This window comes from Oncorhynchus tshawytscha, linkage group LG13 (assembly GCF_018296145.1).
Source record: "Oncorhynchus tshawytscha isolate Ot180627B linkage group LG13, Otsh_v2.0, whole genome shotgun sequence".
NCBI lineage: Eukaryota > Metazoa > Chordata > Actinopteri > Salmoniformes > Salmonidae > Oncorhynchus > Oncorhynchus tshawytscha.
Window position 1 is genome coordinate 44,123,357 of NC_056441.1, and position 19,638 is coordinate 44,142,994.

Sequence of the window (19,638 nt, forward strand, 5' to 3'; positions counted from 1 at the left end):
GTGCAAAATTATTCAGCCCCTTTACTTTCAGTGCAGCAAACTCTCTCCAGAAGTTCAGTGAGGATCTCTGAATGATCCAATGTTGACCTAAATGACTAATGATGATAAATACAATCCACCTGTGTGTAATCAAGTCTCCGTATAAATGCACCTGCACTGTGATAGTCTCAGAGGTCCGTTAAAAGCGCAGAGAGCATCATGAAGAACAAGGAACACACCAGGCAGGTCCGAGATACTGTTGTGAAGAAGTTTAAAGCCGGATTTGGATACAAAAAGATTTCCCAAGCTTTAAACATCCCAAGGAGCACTGTGCAAGCGATAATATTGAAATGGAAGGAGTATCAGACCAAGTCAGATCAAGTCAATAAGATCAAGTCAATAACACAGTAGAATAAAGAAAAAAAAGAGTCTATATACATTGTGTGCAAAAGGCATGAGGAGGTAGGTGAATAATTACAATTTTGCAGATTAACGCTGGAGTGATAAATGATCAGATGGTCATGTACAGGTAGAGATACTGGTGTGCAAAAGAGAAGAAAAGCAAATAAATATAAACAGTATGGGGATGAGGTAGGTAAATTGGGTGGGCTATTTACCGATAGACTATGTACAGCTGCAGCGATCGGTTAGCTGCTCAGATAGCAGATGTTTGAAGTTGGTGAGGGAGATAAAAGTCTCCAACTTCAGCGATTTTTGCAATTCGTTCCAGTCACAGGCAGCAGAGAACTGGAACGAAAGGCGGCCAAATGAGGTGCTGGCTTTAGGGATGATCAGTGAGATACACCTGCTGGAGCGCGTGCTACGGGTGGGTGTTGCCATCGTGACCAGTGAACTGAGATAAGGCGGAGGTTTACCTAGCATGGACTTGTAGATGACCTGGAGCCAGTGGGTCTGGCGACGAATATGTAGCGAGGGCCAGCCGACTAGAGCATACAGGTCGCAGTGGTATAAGGTGCTTTAGTAACAAAACGGATGGCACTGTGATAAACTGCATCCAGTTTGCTGAGTAGAGTACTGGAAGCTATTTTGTAGATGACATCGCCAAAGTCGAGGATCGGTAGGATAGTCAGTTTTACTAGGGTAAGTTTGGCGGCGTGAGTGAAGGAGGCTTTGTTGCGGAATAGAAAGCCGACTCTAGATTTGATTTTAGATTGGATATGTTTGATATGGGTCTGGAAGGAGAGTTTACAGTCTAGCCAGACACCTAGGTACTTATAGATGTCCACATATTCTAGGTCGAAACCATCCAGGGTGGTGATGCTAGTCGGGCGTGCGGGTGCAGGCAGCGAACGGTTGAAAAGCATGCATTTGGTTTTACTAGCGTTTAAGAGCAGTTGGAGGCCACGGAAGGAGTGTTGTATGGCGTTGAAGCTCGTTTGGAGGTTAGATAGCACAGTGTCCAAGGAAGGGCCGGAAGTATACAGAATGGTGTCATCTGCGTAGAGGTGGATCAGGGAATCGCCCGCAGCAAGAGCAACATCATTGATATATACAGAGAAAAGAGTCGGCCCGAGAATTGAACCCTGTGGCACCCCCATAGAGACTTCCAGAGGACCGGACAACATGCCCTCCGATTTGACACACTGAACTCTGTCTGCAAAGTAGTTGGTGAACCAGGCAAGGCAGTCATTAGAAAAACCGAGGCTACTGAGTCTGCCGATAAGAATATGGTGATTGACAGAGTCAAAAGCCTTGGCCAGGTCGATGAAGACGGCTGCACATTACTGTCTTTTATCGATGGCGGTTATGATATCGTTTAGTACCTTGAGCGTGGCTGAGGTGCATCCGTGACCGGCTCGGAAACCAGATTGCACAGCGGAGAAGGTACGGTGGGATTCGAGATGGTCAGTGACCTGTTTGTTGACTTGGCTTTCGAAGACCTTAGATAGGCAGGGCAGGATGGATATAGGTCTGTAACAGTTTGGGTCTAGAGTGTCACTCCCTTTGAAGAGTGGGATGACTGCGGCAGCTTTCCAATCCTTGGGGATCTCAGACGATATGAAAGAGAGGTTGAACAGGCTGGTAATAGGGGTTGCGACAATGGCGGCATATAGTTTCAGAAATAGAGGGTCCAGATTGTCAAGCCCAGCTGATTTGTACGGGTCCAGGTTCTGCAGCTCTTTCAGAACATCTGATATCTGAATTTGGATAAAGGAGAACCTGGAGAGGCTTGGGCGAGTAGCTGCGGGGTGGGGGGGGGTGGAGCTGTTGGCCGAGGTTGGAGTAGCCAGGAGGAAGGCATGGCCAGCCGTTGAGAAATGCTTGTTGAAGTTTTCGATAATCATGGATTTATCGGTGGTGACCGTGTTACCTAGCCTCAGTGCAGTGTGCAGCTGGGAGGAGGTGCTCTTGTTCTCCATGGACTTTACAGTGTCCCAGAACTTTTTGGAGTTAGAGCTACAGGATGCAAATTCTGCCTGAAGAAGCTGGCCTTGGCTTTCTGACTGCGTGTATTGGTTCCTGACTTCCCTGAACAGTTGCATATCGCGGGGACTATTCGATGCTATTGCAGTCCGCCACAGGATGTTTTTGTGTTGGTCAAGGGCAGTCAGGTCTGGAGTGAACCAAGGGCTATATCTGTTTTTAGTTCTGCATTTTTTGAAGAATGACCAGGCATCCTCAACTGATGGGATGAGGTCGATATCCTTCCAGGATACCCGGGCCAGGTCGATTAGAAAGGCCTGCTCGCAGAAGTGTTTAAGGGAGCGTTTGACAGTGATGAGGGGTGGTCGTTTGACTGTGGATCCGTAGCGGATACAGGCAATGAGGCAGTGATCGCTGAGATCCTGGTTGAAGACAGTGGAGGTGTATTTGGAGGGCCAGTTGGTCAGGACGACGTCTATGAGGGTGCCCTTGTTAACAGATTTAGGGTTGTACCTGGTGGGTTCCTTGATGATTTGTGTGAGATTGAGGGCATCTAGCTTAGATTGTAGGACTGCCGGGGTGTTAAGCATATCCCAGTTTAGGTCACCTAACAGAACAAACTCTGAAGCTAGATGGGGGGCAATCAATTCACAAATGGTGTCCAGGGCACAGCTGGGAGCTGAGGGGGGTCGGTAGCAGGCGGCAACAGTGAGAGACTTATTTCTTTCTGGAGAGAGTCATTTTTTAAATTAGTAGTTCGAACTGTTTGGGTATGGACCTGGAAAGTATGACATTACTTTGCAGGCTATCTCTGCAGTAGACTGCAACTCCTCCCCCTTTGGCAGTTCTATCTTGACGGAAAATGTTATAGTTGGGTATGAAAATCTCAGAATTTTTGGTGGCCTTCCTAAGCCAGGATTCAGACACGGCAAGGACATCAGGGTTAGCAGAGTGTGCTAAAGCAGTGAGTAAAACAAACTTAGGGAGGAGGCTTCTGATGTTGACATGCATGAAACCAAGGCTTTTTCAATCACAGAAGTCATCAAATGAGGGTGCCTGGGGACATGCAGGGCCTGGGTTTACCTCCACATCACCCGTGGAACAGAGGAGTAGTATGAGGGTGCGGCTAAAGGCTATCAAAACTGGTCACCTAGGGTGTTGGGGACAAAGAATAAAAGGAGCAGATTTCTGGGCATGGTAGAATATATTCAGGGCATAGTGCGCAGACAGGGGTATGGTGGGGTACGGGTACAGTGGAGGTAAGCCCAGGCACTGGGTGATGATAAGAGGTCACTGCATGTGTGGGAGTTGGGACAAATGAGAGGTATGAAGAGTGGAACTAGGGGCTCCATTGTAAACTAAAACAATGATAACTAACCTGAACAACAGTATACAAGGCATATTGACATTTGAGAGAGACATACAGTGAGGCATACAGTAGCATACAGTGTTGATTGGGAAAGCTAGCTAAAACAGCAGGTGAGACAACAACAGCTAATCAGCTAGCACAACAACAGCAGGTAAAATGGCGTTGATTAGGCAGAGAGGGTCGGATTAACTACACACAGAGCGTGAGTTCGCAGCTGGGGCCGACAGATAAAAACACAAACAAACAGAATTGAGTACCGTGATTAATGGACAGTCCAGCAGGCATCAGCTATGTAGCCAAGTGATCACAGTGTCCAGCAGGCATCAGCTATGTAGCCAAGTTTACAGCAAGGATCCGGTGGAGTATTGGGCTCTCGCCATGTATGAGTGTGGTTCGGGTGAACAGCTGAGTAGGCCGGGAAGTGGGCCTCAGGGATAGCTTCGGTACTGCGTGCAAGCTAGCGGTGAAGATCAGAAGTAGTGGTCCAGGGATTCCGGCAGGAATCCGGCGTTGTTGTGGAGAGACAGTTTATCCAGGCTAAAAAAAACTGGCTGGCTGAGCAGAAGGTAAAAGCCGCTAGCAGTGGCTAACAATGACTAAATAGCTTGTAGCTAGTTAGCTTCTGGAGGTTCTTGAATGTGTTCTAAAAATTAAAAATAATAGCGATTCCATATCACATTGGGTGTGGCAGGTTACCGGAAGGTATAATCGAATTAAAAATCTAAAAGAGATTGAAAATAAATATGGGTCCGGTGAGTGGTTGGGCTAGCTGGGGACACGGCGATTCAGACATTTAGCATGCCTGTGCTAACAAGCTAACAGTTAGTAGGCCGGGGCTAAACAAGCTAGCAGTTAGCAGACCGGGGCTAAACAAGCTAGCTGTTAGTAGACCGGGGCTAAACAAGCTAGCTGTTAGTAGACCGGGGCTAAACAAGCTAGCTGTTAGTAGACCGGGGCTAAACAAGCTAGCTGTTAGTAGACCGGGGCAGGCTAGCAATTAGCAGGCCGAATTAGCAAGCAAGCAGATAGCAAGGGCTAGAAAGTTAGCCTTTGGGGGACGTCGCGATGGGGTTAAGTCTGTTTATGCCTCTTCATGCGGTGACATCGATAGACCGGTCGTGGGTCCGGATATTGTAGCCCAGGAGTATGCTTCGGTGGTAGCACAGGAGCTCTGGCCGGGCTAGCTTCAAGCTAAGTGGATGGAAACGCTAGCCAGGAGTAGTCATCCGGGGTTGCGGTTAGCTAGTTGTGAAGACCCAGATGAAAATGTTCCGTTTGCGGTGGGAATCCGGGGATAAAATAATAGGTCCGTTATGCTCTGGTGAGAGTCGCGTTGTTCGATCTGGCGAGAGCTTTCCGACCTAAAGGTTAGCTGATGACCTCTAGCAATGGTTTGCTGACTGATAGCTGGTAGTTAGCTGGCTAGCTTCAGTTGAGGGGTTCCAGATCCGAAGTAAATATAAATACTTTAGAAGAAAAGAAAGCAGATCCATGCTACATAGGGTGAGGCGGGTTGCAGGAGAGTATTTAGATGTTAAGGTTTAGCAAAATATTTTAAAAGATATGCGAAGAAAAATATGTAAAAACGATATATACAAGGGACACGACAGGACAAGACGTCTGACTGCTACGCCATCTTGGAATTGTTATGAATTTATTTGCAAATTTTGGAGGAAAATAAGTATTTGGTCAATAACAAAAGTTTATCTCGATACTTTGTTATATACCCTTTGTTGGCAATGACAGAGGTCAAACATTTTCTGTAAGTCTTCACAAGGTTTTCACACACTGTTGCTGGTATTTTGGCCCATTCCTCCATGCAGATCTCCTCTAGAGCAGTGACGTTTTGGGGCTGCTGCTGTTGCAACACGGACTTTCAACTCCCTCAACTCAACTCCCTCCAAAGATTTTCTATGGGGTTGAGATCTGGAGACTGGCTAGGCCACTCCAGGACCTTGAAATGCTTCTTACGAAGCCACTCCTTCGTTGCCCGGGTGGTGTGTTTGGGATCATTGTCATGCTGAAAGACCCAGCCACGTTTCATATTCAATGCCCTTGCTGATGGTAGGCTTTGTTACTTTGGTCCCAGCTCTCTGCAGGTCATTCACTATGTCCCCCCGTGTGGTACTGGGATTTTTGCTCACCATTCTTGTGATCATTTTGACCCCACGGGGTGAGATCTTGCGTGGAGCCCCAGATCGAGGGAGATTATCAGTGGTCTTGTATGTCTTCCATTTCCCAATAATTGCTCCCACAGTTGATTTCTTCAAACCAAGCTGCTTACCTATTGCAGATTCAGTCTTCCCAGCCTGGTTCAGGTCTACAATTTTGTTTCTGGTGTCATTTGACAGCTCTTTGGTCTTGGCCATAGTGGAGTTTGGAGTGTGACTGTTTGAGGTTGTGGACAGGTGTCTTTTATACTGATAACAAGTTCAAACAGGTGCCATTAATACAGGTAACGAGTGGAGGACAGAGGAGCCTCTTAAAGAAGAAGTTACAGGTCTGTGAGAGCCAGAAATCTTGCTTGTTTGTAGGTAACCAAATACTTATTTTCTACCATAATTTGCAAATAAATTCATTAAAAATCCTACAATGTGATTTTTCTGGATTTTTTTTCTCATTTTGTCTGTCATCGTTGAAGTGTACCTATGATGAAAATTACAGGCCTCTCTCATCTTTTTAAGAGGGAGAACTTGCACAATTGGTGGCTGACTAAATACTTTTTTGCCCCACTATATAAATGTGTGTATGTATGTATATATATATATATATGTGTGTATATATGTGTATAGCAAAAAAATATATGGGGGATTGGAATGATGCAGACATTGATGGAAGTAACAAGCTATCCACAATATAAAAATAAAATTAAACACTTTACATGTTGCGTTTATATTTTTGTTCAGTGTACATAGAGCAAATGGGGTCTATATCAGTGGTTGTCAGTGCCGTTTAAAATGAGGGAGGCCATTTTTTTCACGAGCATGGCGTTATTTCTATTACAGCATATTGGATGATTCTCAACGGCGATAGGTTTAGGCTACTACATGATACTTGAATTTCCCTTATACCCATCATGAGGTTGCTACAACCTTGCCTATGAATGAAAGTTTACAATGTGGGTGCAAACAGGTTGAGAGACAAATTTGAGGTGACAGACAGTGACATATGGAAAGACAGTGACATGCAGTACTGCCTTGCACACTTGCCTGCATCTAGCTGATGCTTATGGGTGTAATCATTAGTCCAACAGTTGCAAACGAGAGTTTCTATTGGACAAATTCAGGTATGTTTATCCCCATTTTGTACCATTGTCTTCCGTTTAAGAAACTTTTTCAACAGAATCGGCAGAAAGAATACACCCCTTATCACGCGTAAATTTCATTTTCAGTTCACAGTTCATTTTCACAGCAGCCACGTTGTATTCCTTCTCGCATTCATGCGCTCTCCTCCTCCCACCTCTTCCCTTCACTTGTAGACTTCAATGCACGACACATCAGCTGTATGTGACCAGGTTAAATAACCTTTCCAAACCAAACCACTACACACAGCCTAGATTGTTGTCTCGATATTAGCTAAAGTAACATCATAGTCAGCATAGCTAATTGAACTAACACGTTAGTAAACCCACTACATTCATGCAGTAACGTAACTTTCTAAATGTTTTACAATTTACATTTTTATGAAAGTCACTGAGTAGGATGGTCCTCCTCTTCCTCCTCTGAAGAGCCTCCACTGGTCTATACTGAGCTGGATGAAGGGAGAGCCGGGTATAGAGGCAGTCGGACAAACACATTCAGGCTTGTAAGGGAACACATGCAGGCACACACAAACACACCTCTTCACCTCTCTGTACACACAAGTTCAGGAAGGTTCAGTATAAATAACATAAACATGGATTAACTGCATTGAAACTCTCTATAGACGCAGGATCAGATCAGACAGTGAGATCTAGAGAAGCTGCCTTTACAGTTATGTTACGTAATGCCTAAACCACCTCTCCGAAGACTATTCACTCTCTTAATTCATGTGGAACTGCCGTTATAGAGTGTTTTATTTTCCCATTCAGACTGATTCTAAAGCAGTTAACCTCCCTTATTAAAAAGGTTTTTTTTTCCCAAAAGAGAATGTTTGTTTATTTTTGAGGAAAGACTGTAACCTTATGACAATTAAATGACACATGTTTAAGGCCATAGAATGAAAAATTATTTAAAACATCAAAAGTTCGAAGTTAAGTGTTTAAAACTCATTTGATAAGGTTCCTTTTTTATTGAACCTCTATTTAACTAGGCAAGTCAGTTAAGAACAAATTCTTCTTTACAGTGATGGCCTACCCCGGTCAAACCGGGACGGCGCTGGGCCAATTGTGCGCCACCCTATGGGACTCCCAATCACAGCCAGATGTGATGGAGTTCAACATCTAGTTTTGGTTGAGTTTCCAAATAACGTGAATTCAATGAGAAATCAACAAAAAATGTCACCATGTCATTGGATTTAGGTTAAAGGTTTGGGGGAAAAATACCAAATCCCCTTACTTTGATGACTTTTTGCAAATGTATGTTTTTCCTGTATTCCTTTTTGCTATTCTCCTTTTTCTAGTCCTCCTGGTTTTGACCCTTGCCTGTTTCTGGACTCTGTACCTGCCTGCCTGACCATTCTGCCTGCCTTGACCACGAGCCTGTCTGCCACTCTGTACCTCCTGGACTCTGATCTGGTTTTGACCTTTTGCCTGTCCACGACCATTCTCTTGCCTGCCCCTTTGGATTATTAAACATTGTAAGACTCCAACCATCTGCCTCCTGTGTCTGCATCTGGGTCTCACCTTGTGCCTTGATACGTTGATTCGACCAGTATTTGGCCAGTGGGATGATTCCAGAATATACCATTGTTACTCAACCATTCTTTTTCAATAACTTAAGCATTGTCTATTTAATTGTAAATAATATGAGGATCACCTGAGTTATTTCACATATTGTATGTCATAAATTAAGATTTACTAGAGTAACAGGTATTTTGACCACATTGAAATCTATGCCTTATTTATGATAAAGTACACGTTTTCATATTCAGTCTATACAGTAGAGAACAAATAGTCTATTAACAGTATATATGGCTATGTTGTCAACATTTTACTGGTATTGCCAAAGGGACGGGACACAACTGTGAAGTGACAGCCATCCCTAATGTGGAATGTGTTGCTATTTAAGGACCTACAGTACTTAGTTGGACTGGTTTGACTTTTAGTTACTGTAATTTTAGGTCAGATCCAGAGTTGGATTAGAAAAGTGGTGCGGTGGAAACAACAGACAGTCAGTGTCTGCGTCCCAAATGGAACCAGCACCATTTCAACTTCAACATCATCCAATCACCGATTCTTAGTCTAATACAGTGACAACTAAAAGACACCAAAACAATTTAATCCAATTAAACGTAAGTTAAATATGAAATGGTTTGCTATGGGCGTTAACAATGTCATAATCTTTTTGACAAGACAACATCCGACATACAGACAGAGAGGTGCTTAGTCCTCTTGCCTCTGATTTCAAATTAGGTGCAGGTTGCTCAGACTCACTCTACAAGCACAGAATCAGTCAACCCAGTCATCAGAACAGTTCATTGACAAGGTACATTGATCATTCTTTTTCTTCTCACTATTACTAAATAATAATCATGATTATATTGTATTGTATTCTTACTCTATTTCTCACAGTCACAGCCACAGTCAACCAGTGAATACCAGACTAGCCAGAGGCTAAATCTGATCCGACCTTCGGGAAGAGAAAGTAGAGGTCCTTAAGGTGTGTATGAGCAAGTTTAAGCCTGTGTGCATTGGTGTGTATGTGATTTCAGCACTTCCCTTGACTAACAGAATACCCCAGCTCTATTGTACAGGTGTACCTCGAGTCCCACAAACAGAGAAGGAAAACACCAGCAGAGTGTCAAGATGCTGACAGACGAGGTGTCTCAGATACAGGAGGTCAGTGAGTGCTGCCATCTTGATTTAGTTTTCTCTGCACCAGCAATATGGGAGAATGACTCAACATCACACAGTGGGTGGGGTTCTGTTGAAGGACAGGGAAATGAATGGGTGGTTTGGGTGTACAGAGGAAGGGTGTGTGTTGTTGATGTAAAGTCCTTCTAGTGTGTGTGTGTGCAAGCTGGTGTAGTGGAAATAAAATATATAATGTGTGTTATGTGTTGTCTCTCTTTAGGTTCGGTACTGTCTGAAGACCTTGAGGGAACAGATGGCCACCAGACAGAATAACAAGGTACAATGCCTTCAGGAGGTATTCATACCCCTTGATTATTCCACATTCTGTTGTGTTACAGCTTGGTTTCAAAATGAATAAAATATTTATTTTTAAGTCAACTACACATAATACCTCATAATGGCAAAGTGAAAACATGTTTTTATAAAATTAAATACAGAATTATCTAATTTACATAAGTATTCACACCCCTGAGTCAATACATGTTAGAATCATCCTTGGCAGCGATTACAGCTGAGTCTTTCTGGGTAAGTCTCTAAGAGCTTTGCACACCTGGATTGTACAATATTGGTACATTATTCTTTAAAAATGTATCAAGCTCTGTCAAGTTGGTTGTTGATCATTGCTAGACAGCTATTTACAAGTCTTTCCATAGACTTTCAAGCCGATTTAATTCAAAACTGTAACTAGGACACTCAGGAACGTTCAAAGTTGTCTTGGTAAGCAACTCCAGTGTATATTTGGGATTTAGGTTATTGTCCTGCTGAAAGATGAATTCATCTTGCAGTTTCTGGTGGAAAGCAGACTGAACCATGTTTTCCTCTAGGAATTTGCTCCATTCTGGTTATTTTTATTCTGGAAAAACTCCCCAGTTCTTAACGATTACAAGAATACCCATAACATGATGCAGTCACCACTATGCTTGAAAATATGGAGAGTGGTACACAGTAATATGTTGTATTGGATTTGCCCCAAACATAACATTTTGCCAAATTTTTTGCACGATTACTTTAGTGCTTTGTTGCAAACAGGATACATGTTTTCAAATATTTATATTATGTACAGGCTTCCTTCTTTTCACTCTGTCAGTTAGGTTAGTATTGTGGAGTAACTACAATGTTGTTGATCCATCGTCAGTTTTCCCCTATCACAAACATTGAACTCTGTAATTGTATTGAAGTCACCATTCACTTCATGGTGAAATCCCTGAGCGGTTTACTTCCTCTCATGCCACTGAATAAGGAAGGGCGCATGTATCTTTGTAGTGACTAGGTGTAATTGACACACCAACCAAAGCACAATAACTTCACCATGCTCAAAGGGATATTCAATGTTTGCCTTTTATTTTATTTACCCATCTACCAATAGGTGACGTTCTTTGCGAGGCATTGGAAAACCTACCTGGTCTTGTGATTCAATCTGTGTTTGAAATGTACCGATTGACTGAGGCACCTAAGAGATAATTGCATGCGTGGGGTACAGAGATGAGGTAGTTATTCAAAAATATGTTAAACACTATTATTGTCATGCCTGCTCCCGCTTCCCCTCTCTGGTGCTCGAAGGCGCCAGGCTGCCTTTTATTACACACACCTGTCACCTTCATTACACGCATCAGCACTCATTGGACTCACTTGAACTCCTTCACGTTGTTGATTGCCCACTCTATATCTGTCTGTTCCTCAGTTTTGTTCCCCCTGTCAGCACTTTTGTCGTAATGATGTTTTGTTCCCCCGTCCAGACGCTGTTCTTGTTTTGTTTGATGTCCATTTTCCGTCAAATGTTCACTCCCTGTACTTGCTTCTCGTCTCCAAAGTCAAACCTTACTCTTATTGCACACAGAGTGAGTCCATGCAACTGATTATGTGACTTATTTAAGCACATGTTTACTCCTGACCTTTAGGCTTTAAGGCTTGCCATAACAAAGGGGTTCAATACTTATTGGCTCAAGAGAATTCATCTTTCATGTTTTATTAATTTGAATACATTTCTAAAAACAGAATTACACTTTGACATTATGAGGTATTGTGTGTAGGCCAGTGACACAAAATCTCAATTGAATCAATTTTAAACTCAGGCTGTAACACAACAACATGTGGGAAAAAAATATATATAATTTCTGAAGGCACTGTAGCTAATTTAACTCATTCTTATACATTCTAATACTCAAATACAAACAAATACTGATGAAATAACTCCACTAACCCCTGCTCTATCCTTCAGTTTCCAGCCAATGGTTACAAAGTCAGTGTCACCCTGCCTACCAACCCAGCAATTGTCACCAATTGTAAAATTGTTGGGACTGAGTCAGAATCAAATGTAAGACCTTATTTGCATGTCAACATTTACTCAAACTTTTGTTCTCTTAAATATTTTGTTTGTTTGCATCAGTTCCACATTAGTGCTGTATAGAAAAAAAGTATTTAACTACTGTGTAGACGATTTGAATAGGAATGTGTATATGAACTGAAAATTACATTTATATTCATATTATAAAATACTTTTAAAAACATACATTTTCACAAACTACATCCCTCTGTTTTTTAAAATGGCTGCTGGTCTCCATTTTAAAAGTATAGTGATATAGAGAAAACACAGAGAGGTCACACACACACACACACACACACGCTAACAACATATCCAATTTCAGTGCATCACAACATAGCATCCTGTAAAAGGACACCAGACAGCGATTACCTACAGTAGTGAGAGAACGTCTGTAAACCCTTTAGAGTTTTACTGTATTTCTGCATAGATTTGACCTAGTCTAAATAATAGATCAAGTTAACCTGATTAAACAAAAATCAATTGTACTTTTTAATTGATCCAACATTTAACTTCTTTGTCTGAAAAAGTTTATGAACCTCTAAATTAATGAGCTCAATTAAGTGTATTAAAGTAATCAAAAGATTAGTATATGGTCCTGTATTCCTTGCATTCAATGACTACATGAAGCTTGTAACTCTACCAACCCGTTGTATGCATTTGCATTTGGGGGTCACCATTCAGTTCAATACCGGAACTGAATGGTGAATAGTGAATGGTGAAAAATGTCCATTTTGGGGTCACTTTTATTGTAAGACAGCATGTTAACATGTTTTATTGTAGTAGTGTTCAGAAACATCTTCTATTCTTACTCACAATAAAACGGACTCCAAAATGCCACAAGACATTCATATTCACCATTCAGTTCAGGTTGGGAAAAACTTAACCCAAAACACACACAAAAAAACCTGCAAATGTATACAACGAGTTTGTAGAGTTACAAGCTTGATGTAGTCATTGCATGCAAGGAATATGGGAACAAATACAAAAATGTTGATTACTTTATTGAGCTCATTAATCTAGAGGTTCACATGCTTTTTCCAACAAAGACATTGAATGATGGATCAATTTGCTCAATAAAGAAATATAAAAGTAATTTAATCAGGTTCACTTTATCTTAACAGCTCTTAACCAACCATGCTATTTTTGCTAGTTTTTTTTGCATTGTTCGTAACTTGTTTTGCACATAATGTTGCTGCCACCATCTCTTATGACTGAAAAGAGCTTCTGGACATCAGAACACTGACTCCTAACCTCAGATTAGACAAAGAGTTTTTCTTCAATGAGTCGGATGGGAGGGACACCCGACCAGGCCCAGATCCCCGTCATTCTCTAGAAAAGGAAACAGAGATTTTGCAGAAAAAGATCAGAGTGCCTTGTGAGGATCAGGAGACGAGTGTCTAATCTGCCTTTGCCTTCCGTCCTGCTAGCTAACGTTCAATCGCTGGAAAATAAATGGGATGAACTGAAAGCACGTATATCCTACCAACGGGACATTAAAAACTGTAATATCTTATGTTTCACCGAGTCGTGGCTGAACTACGACATTAAGAACTTACAGCTGGCAGGTTATATACTCTATCGGCAGGATAGAACAGCAGCCTCGGGTAAGATACGGGGCAGGGGCATATGCATATATGTAAACAACAGCTGGTGCACGACATCTCAGGAAGTCTCAAGGTTTTGTTCGCCTGAGGTAGAGTATCAGCTGATAAGCTGTAGACCACGCTATCTACCGTGAGAGTTTTCATCTGTATTTTTTTGTAACTATCTACATACCACCACATACCGGTGCTGTCACTAAAACCGCACTCAATGAGCTGTATATACCGCCATATGCAAACAGAAAACACTCATCCAAAGGCGGCGCTCCTAGTGGCCAGGGACTTTAATGCAGTGAAACTTAAATTAGTTTTACCTCATTTCTATCAGCATGTTAAATGTGGAACCAGAGGGGAAACAATTCTAGACCACCTTTACTCCACACACAGAGACGTGTACAAAGGTCTCCCTCGCTCTCCATTTGGCAAATCTGACCATAATTCTATCCTCCTGATTCCTGCTTACACAAGCAAAAATTAAAGCAGGAAGCACCAGTGACTTGTCCTATAACAAAGTGGTCAGATGAAGCAGATGCAAAACTACAGGACTGTTTTGCTTGCACAGACTGGAATATGTTCCGGGATTCTTCCGATAGCATTGAGGAATACACCACATCAGTCACTGGCTTTATCAATAAGTGCATCGAGGACAGTGACTGTACGCACATACCCCAACCAGAAGCCATGGATTACGGGCAACATTCGCACTGAGCTAAAGGGTAGAGCTGCTGCTTTCAAGGAGCGGGACTCTAACCCGGAAGCTTATAAGAAATCCCGCTATGCCCTCCTGACGAACCATCAAGCAGGCAAAGCGTCAATACAGAACTAAGATCTAATCATACTACACTGGTTCCGACGCTCATTCGAATGTGGCAAGGCTTGCAAACTACTCCAACACCGTCATTAAGTTTGCTGATGACACAACAGATGACAACGACGAGACCTGACCATGTGGTGCAAGGGCAACAACCTCTCCCTCAACGTGATCAAGAAAAAGGAGATGATTGTGGACTACAGGAAAAGAAGGACCGAGCACGCCTCCCATTCGTATCGACGTGGCTGTAGTGGAGCAGGTTGAGAGCTTCAAGTTCCTTGGCATCCACATCACCAACAAGCTAACATGGTCCAAGCACACCAAGATAGTCGTGAAGAGGGCATGACAAAACCTATTGCCCCTCAGGAGATTTGGCATGGGTCCTCAGGTCCTCAAAAGGTTTTACAGCTGCACCATCGAGAGCATCCTGACAGGTTGCATCACTGCCTGGTATGGCAACTGCTCGGCCTCCGACCGCAAGACAGTACAGAGGGTAGTGTGTACAGCCCAGTACATCACTGGGGCCAGGCTTCCTGCCATCCAGGACCTCTATATCAGGCGGTGTCAGAGGAAGGCCCTAAAAATTGTCAAGCCATAAGACTTCTGAACAGCTAATCAAATGGCTACCGGGACTATTTGCATTGATTTATTATTAGGACATAGATAAAGAGCTGATCACATGTTATGTGAAATCTATGCAGAAATACAGAAAATGCTGAAGAGTTCACTAGGTTTCTCTCAGCATTAGTAGGAATAACAATACATTCTAAGGGAATGCACTGTATGTCTGGACAGTGACTGTATTACATGACCTGTCCTTTGGTTAGAGTCTTGTTACGATGCCTTCCGATTAAATCAAATCACATTTTATTGGTCACATACACGTGATTAGCAGATGTTATTGCTAGTGTAGCGAAATGCTTGTGCTTCTAGCTCCAGACTAAGATACAGTAGAATAGCATAGAATACAGTATATACATATGAGATGAGTAATGCCAGATATGTAAACATTATTAAAGTGACTAGTGTTCCTTTCCTTAAAGTGGCCAGTGATTTCTAGTCTATGCCTGTAGGCAGCAGCCTCTAATGTGCTAGTGATGGCTGTTTAACAGTCTGATGGCCTTGAGATAAAAGCTGTTTTTCAGTCTCCTGGTCCCAGCTTTGATGCACCTCGCCTTCTGGATGATAGTGGGGTGAACAGGCAGTGGCCTTGATGATCTTTTTGGCCTTTTTAGCCATTCTAAACTGTGTTAATGTTAGGGAACACAATACATGGTGTGGTATTTTATTGGGAAAACCAGTGTGTTTAGCTGGCAGACACCTGACATTTACATGACACACCAACCCATTTAGGTGGCCTTTTACCTCAAGCAAATACGGAAATGGTATGCAAATGGCATGTCAGCACCGAGCACTCTGTATGTTTGTGTTTACTCTGTGTTCAAGTTCATTGAGCTTGTACTTAGCCTAATCTATGTCTCTCTCTTTAAAGGTCAGGGAGAATTCAGAGGACAGTGCAAAGATAAGGGAGGTGAGCAAGCGCCTGTATGCCCAGCTGAAGGAGTCAGAGAAGAGACACAAGGAGGAGAGAGACAGAATGCAGGTCAGTGTATGGATAGATTCTCTCTCAAAAGTTTGGACACACGTACTCATTTTAATTTTTTTCTTTATTTTTACTATTTTCTACCATGTAGAATAATAGTGAAGACATCAAAACTATGAAATAACACGCATGGAATAATTTAGTAACCAGCAAAAAAGTGTTAAACAAATCAAAATCTATTTTATATTTGAGATTCTTCTCAACCAGCTTCATGAGGTAGTCACCTGTAATGCATTTCAATTAACAGGTGTGCCTTGTTAAAAGTTTAAAAAAAATATGTGTTTGAGCCAATCAGTTGTGTTGTGACAAGGTAGGGTTGGTGTACAGAAGATTGCCCTATTTGGTAAAAGACCAAGTCCATATTATGGCAAGAACAGCTCAAATAAGCAAAGAGAAATTACAGTCCATCATTACTTTAAAACAAGAAGGTCAGAACATTTCAAGAACTTTCAATGTTTCTTCAAGTGCAGTTGCAAAAACCATCAAACGCTAGGATGAAACTGGATCTTATGAGGGCTGCCATAGGAAGACCCAGCGTTACCTCTGCTGCAGAGGATAAGTTCATTAGAGTTACCAGCCTCAGAATTTGCACCACAAATAAATGCTTCACAGAGTTCAAGTAACAGACACACCTCAGCATCAACTGTTCAGAGGAGACTGTGTGAATCAGGCCATCATGGTCGAATTGCTGTGAAGAAACCACTACTAAAGGACACAAATTAGAAGAAGAGAGTTGCTTGGGCCATGAAACACGAGCAATGGACATTACACAGGTGGAAATCTGTCCTTTGGTCTGATGAGTCCAAATTTGAGCTTTTTGGTTCCAACTGCCGTGTCTTTGTGAGGCGCAGAGTAGGTGAACGGATGATATCCGCATGTGTGGTTCCCACCGTGAAGCATGGAGAAGGAGGTGTGATGATGTGGGGGTGCTTTGCTGGTGACACTGTCTGTGCTTTATTTAGAATTCAAGGCATACTTAACCAGCATGGCTACCACAGCAGCGATATGCCACCCCATCTGGTTTGCGCTTAGTGGGACTATCATTTGTTTTTCAACAGGACAATGACCCAACACATCTCCAGGCTGTGTACGGGCTATTTAACCAAGAAGGAGAGTGATGGAGTGCAGCATCAGATGACCTGGCCTCCACAATCACACAACCTCAACCCAGTTGAGATGGTTTAGCATGATTTGGACCGCAGAGTAAAGGAAAAGCAGCCAACAAGTGCTCAGCATATGTGGGAACTCCTTCAAGACTGTTGGAAAAACATTCTAGGTGAGGCTGGTTGAAAGAATGCCAAGAGTGTGCAAAGCTGTCATCAAGGCAAAGGGTGGCAACTTTGAATAATCTAAAATGTAAAATATATTTTGATTTGTTTAACACTTTATTGGTTACTACTTGATGCCATATGTGTTATTTCATAGGTTTGATGTCTTCACTATTATTATACAATGTAGAAAATAGTAAAAAATAAAGAAAAACCCTTGAATGAGTAGGTGTGTCCAAACTTTTGACTGGTACTGTAGATTGACTGGTACTATTGATAAGAATGACCTAGAAGTATTACTGTTGACCCCTAAAGACTGAGTGCTCAGTTACTCATCTTTGATATTAGTATTGGTATTTGCATTTAAGCCATCCCAGTCCACAATTGAATATCCACTGATCATGTAACACATTTGAACTATTTCCTGACCATTACTGTAACTAGATTTAATTGGGAACTTTACTTATCTGGCTCCCCCTGCAGGCTGAAAGCGATGAGTTCAGCCGGCGCCTCGACGAGCAGTCGAAGCACCTGCAGTGGGTGGAGGGGGAGGCGGGGGAGCGAGGTCAGAAGGTGGAGGATTTGCAGAGGTTACTGGGGGGCATGGAGCTGGAGGGTGCTGTCCTGAGGGGCAAAATAGCCGCCAGTGAGGCTGACCTGCTGCAGCTGAGAGCAGCCAAGGAGGGGGTGCAGGAGAAAAAGCAGAGGTGAAGAGGCTCTGTCACCATAACGACTACAAATCAGTCATAAAACTGAAACGTAGATTGTCTGCACATAGTATCACATATACAACTCCTACACTACTGTACATGAGTTGTATATGAGATACTATACAAACATTACAGTCCTCAGCAGCAGGCATTGCTACTGTATGGACTACATCGTTAATGAATTGCCATATTTATCCAAGATACTTAAAAGGATACTGTATACTGTCTTTAAACTTTGGACCCATAAATATGGCAAGCTTATATATAGTGTAGATGTTATGGTAATTATGCTTATGTAACCAGTGGGTTGTGGTGTGTGTTGTCAGAACTGAGGAGCTGGAGAAGGAGCTGGCTGTCCTGAAGGAGAAAATCCATCACCTGGATGACATGCTGAAGAGCCAGCAGAGGAAGGTCCGCCACATGATCGAACAGGTGAGAACACACACATATGGACGCACGTACACATGCGGCAGATACACACAGGTGGATGTGCACGGAGCGTACATGCACATACAAGCACATACACACACAATCATACACAAACACAAACACACACAAACCCTGCATGCGTAGCAGCCATCAATGGGAAAATGATATTGAAAAGGAGGGATTAGAGGGTTCCTAATTGCTTTGGTTTGTAAAGGCAATAGAGGAGTTACTGTAAGCCAAGCTAAACTGTTTGCTGAAACAGAACACTCATCATGAATAAGTGATGAAGCATCCTCTTCTGTGGAAGTTAGAGTGAATGTTGGTTTTCCTCTGTAGTATCTAAGTGTATTTGTTTTGTGTGTGTTACAGCTGCAGAACTCACGGACAGTAATACAGGAGAGAGAGAGAGTGATCAGGGATCTAGAGGAGAAGGTGGCTTTTCTGGAAGCTGAGGTCAGTACTCATACAGCTATTTGTGTTGTGGTGTGTGTATGTGTGTTTGAGGGATAGGGGTCCCTGTGTTAGGTCCCCCTCTGTCTGAATGACCTTTGACCCCTCTCCTCTCCAGAACACAGAGATGCGTGACCAGATAGAGTACTTCCTGGAGGGTCAGAAGCCTGCTTCTCCGCCCACCAAAGAATGCAAACCCACTCCCCAGATTATCTACAGGTGACAACAACACCTTCCTGTCTCTTATCTCTATAGGGCCGGTTTCCCGGACACAGATCAAACCTATTCCAGGACTAAAAAGCTATTGTAATGGAGATTTTTCATTGAGTCAAAAAATATATATATTTACACAAAAATCAATTAAATTAATGTGTGGTTATCTTCATGAACAACACAGCAGCAACACAGTATAATGTTCCAGGATAGAAATGAGGGCCAAGGAAGTTGGTATATTTCTGTTCTTTTGCCCACCTTCATCAATGCACAGAAATAAGTCACTTCCTTCAATCTGAGTCATCGAGATCAAGTCCTGAGCAGAGGGAGATAAAGATCAAGAGAGATGGATAGAGGAAGTGATAAAATGAGCGAGACAGCTGGTTGGTGTGTGTGTGTATATACAGTTGAATTCGGAAGTTTACATATACTTAGGTTGGAGTCATTAAAAGTCATTTTTCAACCACTCCACAAATTTCTTGTTAACAAATTATAGTTTTGGCAA

General features: G+C 42.5%; 1 protein-coding gene across 5 annotated transcripts in view; it reads left to right on the forward strand.

Annotated features, from left to right (window-relative positions):
* The window catches only part of LOC112266620 (tuftelin), a 49,527-nt gene extending 29,889 nt beyond the window's left edge, over nucleotides 1-19,638 (forward strand). The window contains exons 1-10 of one of the 5 annotated variants that reach the window (XM_024444265.2): nucleotides 8,466-8,509; nucleotides 9,444-9,531; nucleotides 9,613-9,710; nucleotides 9,946-10,002; nucleotides 11,944-12,039; nucleotides 15,953-16,063; nucleotides 17,815-18,038; nucleotides 18,368-18,473; nucleotides 18,840-18,923; nucleotides 19,039-19,638. In XM_024444265.2, coding sequence (XP_024300033.1) covers nucleotides 9,678-9,710; nucleotides 9,946-10,002; nucleotides 11,944-12,039; nucleotides 15,953-16,063; nucleotides 17,815-18,038; nucleotides 18,368-18,473; nucleotides 18,840-18,923; nucleotides 19,039-19,143 — 816 coding nt within the window. In that variant the 5' untranslated portion in view covers nucleotides 8,466-8,509; nucleotides 9,444-9,531; nucleotides 9,613-9,677 and the 3' untranslated portion in view covers nucleotides 19,144-19,638. Of the gene's footprint in view, nucleotides 1-8,465; nucleotides 8,510-9,443; nucleotides 9,532-9,612; nucleotides 9,711-9,945; nucleotides 10,003-11,943; nucleotides 12,040-15,952; nucleotides 16,064-17,814; nucleotides 18,039-18,367; nucleotides 18,474-18,839; nucleotides 18,924-19,038 lie in introns of those variants that run through there. The other 4 variants (XM_024444267.2, XM_042295760.1, XM_024444266.2 and 1 more) reach the window with 4 other exon arrangements.